The sequence below is a fragment of the Dipodascopsis tothii genome (genome assembly GCF_038497935.1).
Source record: "Dipodascopsis tothii strain CBS 759.85 unplaced genomic scaffold V1510scaffold_60, whole genome shotgun sequence".
Lineage (NCBI taxonomy): Eukaryota > Fungi > Ascomycota > Lipomycetes > Lipomycetales > Lipomycetaceae > Neoaidaea > Neoaidaea tothii.
The window spans coordinates 1-9,913 of NW_027118044.1; the positions used below are offsets into that span (position 1 = coordinate 1).

The following is a 9,913-nucleotide window of genomic DNA, read 5'->3' on the forward strand; positions in this document are numbered from 1 at the left end:
GCACTGGGTGTTGCTCTGGCGGCGCTAGGGCCCCCCCCGGGCCGGCTGGCGCCGCCGGAGGCTCGTGCACCGCCACGGTGAGCCTCCGGCGGCGACTCCGTCGAGGGTGGCTGCCTTCGGCAGGTGGCACAAACAAGCGCACACGCGCCGCACTGCGTGCGGCTCGGCTGCCCGAAGGGCGCACCCTCGACGGAGTCGCCGCCGGAGGCTCGTGCACCGCCACAGCGAGCCTCCGGCGGCGGCGCCGTCGAGGTGGCTGCCCTCGCCAGGTAGCACAAGCAAGCGCCGCTGTGCGGCTCATGATAGTGCGTCGTTTGTACAACCTGCAATGTCTCAGCGCTACCGTCCGTCCGCGCGGGCGTGTTTTGTGTAACGTACAATGCCGGGCTGCCGTGCGCCTGCCAAAGGCGGCGCGGCAGGGCGCCGGCAGGGTGTGCGCCGCACGGGGTGCGGCGCGATGTACATAGCAAAGGAGCGCGCCGCACAGCGTGCGGCGCCGGTCCCAATGAGGACTGGCGACGCCGCCGCACATCACGTCCTCCATCCGCGCACAGGCAGACGCAATGCAGATCTGGAACACGTCGCGGCTGACGGGCGGGCGGGCGGCGAACGGGAGCAGCGGCCCGCGCAGCGAGGGCCGGGACCCGCGGCTACAGCCGGCACCGCGGCGGCGGCCGTCGCAGGCGGCGGCTGGCCCGGCGCCGCGGCCGGAGCGGCGGCGCAGCGAGCGGCCGGAGCCGCGCGAGGAGCGGCCGGCGGAGGCGCCGGTGGCGGTGCTGCGGCGGCTGATCAACTTCGAGGACTTCCAGGCGGAGGCGCCCGGGACAGACGTGCGGGCGCTGGTGCGCGAGTGCCCCGGGCCGGAGTCGGTCGGGGCCCAGCCCGGCCAGACGCTGGCCGAGCTGCTCGCCGCAGCGGAGCACGCCGAGCCGGAGCACGCGGACGCGCGGGTGGCGGTGCGGTACGAGGAGGAGATGGAGCGGTTCAAGGACCTGCACGTGTCGATCCACAAGAGCGACGCGGTGCTCGAGTCGGTCGAGCAGTACCTGTCGGCGTTCCAGAACGACCTCGGGCTGCTGTCGGCAGAGATCGAGACGCTCCAGAACCGGTCGATCTTCCTCAACAAGCGGCTGGAGAACCGGCGGGCGCTGGAGGGCCAGGTGGTGGCGCTGGTGGACGACCTGCTGATCCCGCCGTACGTGATCGAGGAGATCGTCGGCGGCGAGATCGGCCCGCGGTGGACGCGGTGCGTGCAGGTGCTGTGGGTGCGGCTGCGGCGGATGGAGCAGTTCAAGCGCGAGGCCGCGCGCGTGGACCCGACGCCGGTGGCGCTCGTGGACGACGTCGAGCCGGTGCTGCGGCGGCTGGCCGGCAAGGCGGTCGAGCGCATCCGCGACCTGTTTGCGGCGCGGATCCGCGGGCTGCGCGCGCCGGGCGTGAACGCGCAGCAGGCCCAGGCCGGCGTGTTTCTGCGGCACCGGCAGCTGTACGCGTTCCTGGCGTACGTCAACCCGGAGCTGGCCGAGGGCATCGCGCGCGGCTACGCCAACACCATGCGCTGGTACTACGCGGCCAACTTCGGGCGGTACGTCAAGGCGCTGGAGCGGCTGCGCGTGCACGCGGTCGACAAGGGCAGCCTGCTGGGCAACGAGGACCGCCGGTACGGGATCCTGTCGGCGACGGCGATCAAGGCGCCGGTGTCGGCGGCGACGCGCGACCCGCTCGTGCTGGGCCGGCGGATCAACGTCACGTTCTCGACCGACAGCGCGGTGCTGCTGGAGGCCGCGGCCGAGAAGGCGGCCGAGCCGGTGTGGATGGAGACGGGCTTCCGCAGCTTCAACCTGGCGCTGATGGACAACGTGTCGGCCGAGTACCTGTTTGCGGCCGAGTTCTTCGGGCACAAGCGCGCGGACGCGCAGGCGGCGCTGGTGGACAGCGTGTTCGAGCCCACGTACGCGCTCGGCGAGGCGTACGCGCGGCGGCTGGCCGAGCAGGCCGGGCTGGACGCGTTCGGCAACCTGCTGTGCATCCGGGTCGTGAACGCGATCGAGTTCGAGCTGCAGCACCGCAAGGTGCCGGCGGCGGAGGCGTACTGCCACCGGCTGGCGATGGTGCTGTGGCCGCGGTTCCAGACCATCATGAACACGCACGCCGACAACCTGCGGCGGCTGAGCGGGCGGCCGGCGTCGGTGGCGGGCGCCGAGGCCGCGGCGCTGCCGTCGATCTCGTCGATCCTGGCCTACGCCGGCGGCGGCGGCGGCCCGACGTCGTCCGCGCCGCACGCCGTGACGCAGAAGTTCGCCAGCTTCCTCGTCGGCCTGCTCGAGCTCGCGCCCGAGGACAAGGAGTCCGAGCCGGTGTCGATCAGCCTCGTGCGGCTGCGCAACGAGTTCGAGGCCTTCCTGACCAAGATCTCGGCCCGCGTCGGCGACGGCGACGGCGCCGCCGCCGAGCGCGAGCGGTTCCTGTTCAACAACTACATGCTCGTGGCCACCATCATCTCCGACACCGAGGGCCGGCTGGCCGAGCAGGAGCGCGCGCACTTCCGGCGGCTGGTGGACGCCTACCGGCGGTAGCCTAAGGATACAGTTGGCAGCTAATGTACAAGCCCGCGGGCAGGATAACGGCACACCCGGCTCACAGCAGGATGGCCACGTAGATCGCCGTCAGCACGCCCACGGCGCTGCCGATGTACGGCAGCGCGTCGACCGCGTCGTCGACCGCCGCGCGGCCGCCCGCAAACGGCGTCCAGAACGCCGTGCGGTGGCCCACCACGTAGTGCGCCAGCAGCAGCTTGACCACGTTGAACGTGAACGGGTCCAGCGTGTAGCGCGACCGCCCGCTGGGCGCCTTGACCACCGTGAAGTTGAACACGTACGAGGCCAGCGCCGGCAGCCCCACCGCGTGCACCGCCCAGAACAGCACCGGCAGCCAGAAGCGCGCGTACGAGGCCAGCACGGCCACGTCCGGCACCACCACCGCCTTGGCCGTCACGTACGGCGCCCACGGCAGCGTGAACCCGCCCAGCTTGGCCGTCGTCGGCACCAGCTCGCACACCAGCACCGCCAGCTCGGTCGCCGCCGCCAGCGCGTTGACCGTGCCCGCCGTGGACAGCCGCGCGCGCGCGCGCGTCGTGTACCGCAGCGCCGCGCCCGCCGGCTTGGCCGTCCGCTTCTTGACCACCTTGCTCGCCGACGACGCCACCGCCGACATCTTCTCGAACGTCTGCGTGGCCTGCCGCGCCAGCGGCGTGGCCGACGGCGAGCCCACCAGCAGGTCCAGCGCCGGCGCCATCGTGGACGCCTCGCTGGTCTCGCTGGCGGTCTCGTCCGTCGACGGCGTGCGCGCGCGCCGCGCCAGCGGCGACGCGTCGGCCGGCGTCTTGCTCCGCACCGTCGACCGCCGCCGGCTGTACCCGCCCGCCACCGACCCCACCGGCCCGGGCGACGCGATCATCGAGCTGTAGAACTGCGTGTACCGCGGGTTGCTGCCCAGCGTGCCCTGGTGCTCTGCCAGGTGCTGGTTGATGCGCGCCTCGAGGTCCGACTTGAGCCCGTCCGCGCTGCCGTCAGCGCCGCCGCCGCCCTACTCACTCGATCCGCAGCTCCTTGGCCAGGTCCTGCAGCTCCTTCTTTTTGAGACTGCTCAGCCGCCCGCTCATCTTGGTGTAGTGCTTGTGCGAGGTTGTGTGTACTGGGGTACGCGTCGGGTGACGGGGGGCGCGCTGTGTTTATTCTCCACGTGATGGACGCGCCGCGGCGCGTGCGGCGCGTCACACGTGATACGCGTCCCGCCTAACCCTACCAAGCTGCCCCTCGCGTGCGGCACTGCCGACGCGGGACGCCCCGTGGCCGGCCGCCGGACGCGTGCGACGCGTCAGAGGCGAGCCTCGGCGGCGTCGGGGTAGCTGCCTGTGAGGGCGCGCGCTGCAGGTTGGGCAGCCTCCGGCGGCGACTCCGTCGAGGGTGGCTGCCTGCGGCAGGTGCGCCGACAGCGAGCCGCACAGAGTGCGGCTCGAGACTAAGGTTGTCGATGGCGCGTCACTGGCGAGCCTCCGGCGGCGACTCCGTCGAGGGTAGCTGCCTGCGGCAGGGCACGATAGCCGCGAGCTGCGCTCTGTGCGAGCCTCCGGCGGCGACTCCGTCGAGGGTAGCTGCCTGCGGCAGGTATGCCGGTAGCGCGAGCCGCACTCTGTGCGGCTCAAGTGTAGGGACTGCCGATGGCGCGTCATTGGTGCGCCTCCGGTGGCGCTCCGTCGAGTGGGTGCCTGCGGAGTCTGATCTGAGCCGCACTATATGCGGCTCGCACTTCCTGTAACCGAGGCAGGCATGCTTGTCGCGGCTGGAGGTTCATCTATGCGACTGCACGCGTTGCCTGTCTAGCGAAGACAGCTACCGCAGACGGAGCCGCCAGAGGCTCGCCAATGACGCGCCGTCGACATTTCATCTGAGCGCACGCTGTGCGGCTCATGTTGAGGGCACAGCCTGCCGCAGGCAGCTACCCTCGACGGAGTCGCCGCCGGAGGCTCGCACAGAGCGCAGCCCGCGGCTATCATGCCCTGCCGCAGGCAGCTACCCTCGGCGGAGTCGCCGCCGGAGGCTTGCCAGTGACGCGCCATCGGCAGCCTTAGTCTTGAGCCGCACTCTGTGCGGCTCGCTGTCGGCGCACCTGCCGTAGGCAGCTACCCTCGACGGAGTCGCCGCCGGAGGCTCACAGAGCGCAGCTCGCGGCTATCGTGCCCTGCCGCAGGCAGCTACCCTCGACGGAGTCGCCGCCGGAGGCTCGCCAGTGACGCGCCATCGCAATCCTAGATTTGAGCCGCACAGAGTGCGGCTCGCGGGTCGGCGCACCTGCCGCAGGCAGCTACCCTCGACGGAGTCGCCGCCGGAGGCTCGCGCCGGGCGTAGCCGCGGCCGGCGTCCCACCGCAGCTGCCCTCGGCGGAGTCGCCGCCGGAGGCGCACGAACGACGTGCCCGGCGCAGGCGGCCGTGAAAGAGCTCGTCCGAGCCGCACGTGCTGAGCCGCACGTAGCGCGGCTCGCCTCGCTGGTGTAACCTGCCGAAAGCAGCCACGCCAACAGCCCCCGACCGGCCGCCGGGCGTCCGGAGGCTGGCCTACGTGGCACGACGTCGCGTACGCACGGCACAGCCGCTGTAGCGACCGGCCGCGTCGCAGTGTTAGTCAGAGGCATGACACGCGACCAGGCGCACCGCCACTCGTGTGTCATACATGGCCATACAGCCTCGCGTACGCCGTGTCACGCGCCGTTCGTGCTGCGTGGCTATTACGCAGCAGGCCAGCTGCGTAGTCACGTGCGCTAGTCCGTGCGCCGTGGCCGGCTGGCGTTGAGGCACCCGCCGCGGGCTCGCCGCCGCGACCGCCGCGACCGCCGCGACCGCCGCGACCGCCGCGCGAATCGCCGCCGCGACCGCCGCGCGACTCGCCGCCGGGCTCCGAGCCTCTCGCCTTCGCGCCTCGCGGGGCATCGCCGCGCGGCGCGGGTGCACTAGCGCAGCCGCATGACGAGGCGCAGCAGCGCGCCGCACGGTGTGCGGCGCTCACGTGACGCGGCCGGTCCGCGGCTGGCGCAGCCTAAAAAAATTCGTCAGACCGCACCGACCCGACAGTGTTCCGCGCACAGCAATTGCCAGGCGCAGACATCGGTGAGTGCGAGCGCGCGCGCGCGCGGCGGGCCGGGCCAGCCGGCCGCCGCGCCGTCCGCTCCGTCCGAGCGCGCTGACGGCTCCAGGCCTCGCAGACCCGCAGGCACCAGCATCCGACGGCCGACGAGCCGGATCGGCATCAGCGAGGTCGGGCGTGCCCGGCACGCATACACGCACGCGGCGGACCGCGCACAGCATGCTCTCCGCCGGAGGAACGACGCCGCCGCCAGAGGCGGTGGTGCCGGACCAGCAGCCGCTGGTGTGGGTAGGTGGCCGCACGGGCTCGCTGACGCAGAACATGATCGCCGGCGGCATCGGCGGCGGGATGGGGGACGCGACGATGCACTCGCTGGACACAGTCAAGACGCGGCAGCAGGGCGCGAGCGGGGCCAAGTACCGCAACATGCTGTCGGCGTACGGCACAATCCTGCGCGAGGAGGGCGTCATGCGCGGGCTCTACGGCGGGTTTGCGCCGGCCATGATCGGCAGCCTGCCCGGCAACACGCTCTTCTTCGGCACGTACGAGACGTCCAAGCGGCTGTTCATCGGGTGGGGCCTGCCCGAGACGCCGGCGCACCTGCTGTCGGGGTTCCTGGGCGACCTGGCGGCGTCGGTCATCTACGTGCCGTCCGAGGTGCTCAAGGCGCGGCTGCAGCTGCAGGGCCGGCACAACAACCCGCACTACACGAGCGGGTACAACTACCGGGGGACGTGGGACGCGCTGGTGACGATCGTGCGCGAGGAGAAGCCGTCGGCGCTGTTCTTCGGCTACAAGGCCACGCTGATCCGCGACCTGCCGTGCTCGGCCCTGCAGTTCGCGTTCTACGAGCGGTTCCACGCGTGGGCGCGGCTGTGGGCCGACTCGCGCGACATCGGCGTGCCGCTCGAGCTGGCGACCGGCGCCGCGGCCGGCGGCCTGGCCGGGATCATCACGACGCCGCTGGACCTGATCAAGACGCGGATCCAGACGCAGCTGCGGACCGAGACCAAGCCGCTGACGCCGCCGGGCAAGCCCGCGTTCTTCGCGACGACGGGCGCGGCCGCCAAGGCCGCGCCGGCGGCGCCGGCCGGCCAGCGCAGCCTGCACACGGCGCAGCGCACGGTCAGCAAGCTCGAGTCCGAGAGCACGCTGCAGGCGCTGCGCGCCATCTACCGCCACGAGGGCCTGGCCGGCCTGTTTGCCGGCATCGGCCCGCGGTTCATCTGGATGTCGACCCAGAGCAGCATCATGCTGTTTGTCTACCAGAGCGTCCTGCGCGTGCTCGAGGACGACGCCACCCGGCCCGGCTTTCTCTGACGGGCCCGTTCGATGTGTACATAGTATTCCTGCCAACAGATAGATCTCTCAGCTACGCGTTGCGCTTGGACGTGTCCTCCTTGAGCGTCACGATGCGGTTGAGCACGACGCGGTCGTCCGTGGCGTCCTGGTCGATGCAGAAGTAGCCGACGCGCAGCGCCTGGAAGCGCGTGCACTCGGGCGTGGGCACGTCGCCGCGGGCGGCGTGCTCCGCGCGCAGGCTGGCGACGATGTCGCGGAAGCCCGTCTCGAGCACGGCGCCGGTGCAGACCTCGAGCGAGTCGGGGTTGATGTCGGCCAGGAAGCCGCCGGGGTGGCGCTCGGGGTTCTCGCTCCGGAAGAGCGGGTTGAAGTTGCGCACCTCGGCGACGCGCACCGGCGACGCGTGCGCCGCGCTGCGCGCGACCCACTGGATGAACGTCTTGGGCTTGGTCTTCTCGCCCGCGTTTTCGTAGACCGCGCGCAGCTCGGTGACGACGCCGGCGGCGTCCTTGGTGAACGACGTCACCCGCACGGTGTGCGGCACCTTGAGCAGGCCGACCGACTTGCCCGGCGCCAGCCGGAAGTAGTCCGGCGAGTCCTCCTCGCGGAAGTCGGACCGGTCGACGTAGACGTACTTGGTGAACGGCACCGTGTGCTCGCCGTACTCGGGCGCGCCCGGCTTGTACGGCACCGCCAGCTCCTCGCAGAAGTCCTCCGGCACGTTCTCGAGCACCATCAGCACCGGGTCCGGCACCAGCATCAGCCGCGGCGTGTTGTCCTGCAGGTACTTGCGGATCGAGCTCTCGAACCGCTCGACCTGGATGTTGCTGTTGGTCGTCGTCACGCCGAGCTCGTTGACGAACGCCAGGATGGCCTCCGGCGGCACGCCCCGCCGCCGGATCGCCGCCAGCGTGAACAGCCGCGGGTCGTCCCAGCCGAGCACGTAGTGCTCGTTCACCAGCCGCAGGATCTTGCGCTTGCTCATGATCGTGCCCGTCAGGTTCAGCCGGCCGTACTCGCGCTGCGCGGGCTTGTAGATGTCCAGCGCGTCGCACAGCCACTCGTACGACTGGCGCGACAGGTAGAACTCGGTCGTGCACAGCGAGTGCGAGATGTTCTCGAACGAGTCGCACAGGCAGTGCGTGAAGTCGTACGTCGGGTAGATCTTCCACTGGTCGCCCGTGCGGATGTGCGTCGCGTTCAGCACCCGGTACGCCACCAGGTCCCACATCTGCGGGTTCGGGTCGTCCAGGTCCATCTTCATGCGCATCGTCGCCGTGCCCTTGGCGTACTTGCCGTCGCGCATGTCCCGGAACTCGGCCAGCGACTGCGCGACCGGCTTGTCGCGGTGCGCGCACGCCGTGCGCGCGCCGCCGCTGTCGCCCCCGCGGTGCGCGTGCATCTCCTCGCCGGTGCAGAAGCACACGTAGCCCTTGCCGCGCTGGATCAGGTCCTCGGCCAGGTCGTACAGCCGCTGGAAGTGGTCGCTCGAGTACGTGATCGCGTACGGCTCGAACCCGAGCCACTTGATCATGTCGCGGATCGCCGTGAAGTACCGCTCCTCCTCGGCCTCGGGGTTGGTGTCGTCGAACCGCAGGTAGCAGATGCCGTTGTGGTGCTTGGCGTACCCGAAGTTGACCGCGATCGCCTTGGAGTGCCCGATGTGCAGGTACCCGTTGGGCTCGGGCGGGAACCGCGTGACCACCTTGCCGCCGGTGGCCTTGAGGTGCTGCTCCATCAGCTCCGGCCGGGTCTGCTCGTTGCCGCCGGGCTTGTGCAGGTCCCCGAGGAAGCCCTCGGTGAACATGTCCCGCGTCGGCCGCTCCTCGCTCTCCACCGCGGCCTTGGCCTTGGGCTCCTTCTTGGGCTTGGCCGCGCCCCCGGCCGCCGCCGCCTTCTTCTTGGCCTCCTTCTTGGCCAGCTTGGCCAGCGCCCGCTTGGACATCTCGCCCTCGCCCTCGCCGCCGGCGCCCGCCTTGCTCGCCGCGTCCGCGCCGACCGCGCCCGCCTTGTCCGCCGCGCCCGCTACCGACAGCGCCGCCATCTTGGGCTCCAGCTTGTCTGCGTCCGAAGCCATCTGGGTCGTGCTCGGTCGAATCTTGCTATCTGATCTGTCAGCGCTGCTGCGCGCCGCCGCGCCCGCGGCCGGCCCCGTGGACGCCGATCCATCGCCCGTCGCCCGTCTGAACCACTTACTGCCTGCGCCCGACGATTTGAGCGTGTGTGCGTGCGCAATTGTCTGGTGGAAAAATTTTAGATCTCGCGCTGATCGGTTTATTTTATTTACACGAAACTGGGATTAGTCACTGGGACCTGCAAGTGCCACACGATGCCGCTGTGCCACACGCGGACGTGCCACAAGGTCACGTTTCATCCCTGCTGCACTGCTGCGCAGTGGCGGCGGAACAGGCGGCGGCGGCCGGCTGGGCGGCCGCAGGTCTGCTGGCGGCGATCTGGGGGCGGGCGCGGCCGGCCGCGGCGCGCGGACCTGATCTGCCGGCGTGATCGGCCGGCCGCCTGCCACCGCGCTCCCGCCGCTTGATCTGCGACTCTGCCGGCGTGGCTGAGCGAGCGGGGAAGGGCCGTGCGCAGCCGCATGCCGTGCGGCGTCATGCAACGCAGCCGCGTCACGCACGCCGCACGCCGTGCGGCGCAACTTTTCTCTGGGTTACACGAGCGCTGCGGTCCTGCCGAAGGCAGCTACCCCCGACGGAGTCGCCGCCGGAGGCTCACCAATCACGAGCCTCCGGCGGCGACTCCGTCGGGGTGGCTGCCCTACGGGCAGTCGCACAGGCAGTACGCCGCACACCGTGCGGCGCAAATGCGCTGTCTAGGTTACACGAGCGCCGCGGTCCTGCCGAAGGCAGCTACCCTCGACGGAGTCGCCGCCGGAGGCTCGTGATTGGTGAGCCTCCGGCGGGGGGGGCCGGGGGGGGGGGGGGGGGGGGGGGTAGACCACCGACCGCGCCG

The 9,913-nt window shown here is 71.2% G+C and overlaps 4 protein-coding genes across 4 annotated transcripts; 2 read left to right on the forward strand and 2 right to left on the reverse strand.

Moving 5' to 3' along the window:
- Window positions 1–194: 194 nt before the first annotated feature.
- V1510DRAFT_424185 (Sac2 family-domain-containing protein) lies at window positions 195–2,666 on the forward strand. Its single transcript, XM_066935058.1, has one exon. It carries the CDS (start codon window positions 564–566, stop codon window positions 2,574–2,576), a length of 2,013 nt encoding a protein of 670 aa, XP_066786364.1. The 5' UTR covers window positions 195–563; the 3' UTR covers window positions 2,577–2,666.
- Window positions 2,610–3,822, reverse strand: V1510DRAFT_308689 (uncharacterized protein). The gene is made up of 2 exons (XM_066930724.1): window positions 3,594–3,822; window positions 2,610–3,562 (listed from the first exon to the last, which is right to left on the reverse strand). The coding sequence occupies exons 1-2, from the start codon at window positions 3,659–3,661 to the stop codon at window positions 2,638–2,640; spliced, it is 993 nt and encodes a 330-aa protein (XP_066786365.1). The 5' UTR covers window positions 3,662–3,822; the 3' UTR covers window positions 2,610–2,637.
- Window positions 3,823–5,519: 1,697 nt separating this feature from the next.
- On the forward strand, window positions 5,520–7,143 carry V1510DRAFT_432464 (mitochondrial carrier domain-containing protein). The gene is made up of 3 exons (XM_066935499.1): window positions 5,520–5,664; window positions 5,751–5,929; window positions 5,960–7,143. Exons 2-3 carry the CDS (start codon window positions 5,861–5,863, stop codon window positions 6,959–6,961), a joined length of 1,071 nt encoding a protein of 356 aa, XP_066786366.1. The 5' UTR covers window positions 5,520–5,664; window positions 5,751–5,860; the 3' UTR covers window positions 6,962–7,143.
- Window positions 6,937–9,251, reverse strand: V1510DRAFT_424191 (glutaminyl-tRNA synthetase). The gene is made up of 2 exons (XM_066935059.1): window positions 9,140–9,251; window positions 6,937–9,049 (listed from the first exon to the last, which is right to left on the reverse strand). The coding sequence occupies exon 2, from the start codon at window positions 9,018–9,020 to the stop codon at window positions 7,014–7,016; it is 2,007 nt and encodes a 668-aa protein (XP_066786367.1). The 5' UTR covers window positions 9,021–9,049; window positions 9,140–9,251; the 3' UTR covers window positions 6,937–7,013.
- Between the last annotated feature and the right edge of the window lie 662 nt (window positions 9,252–9,913).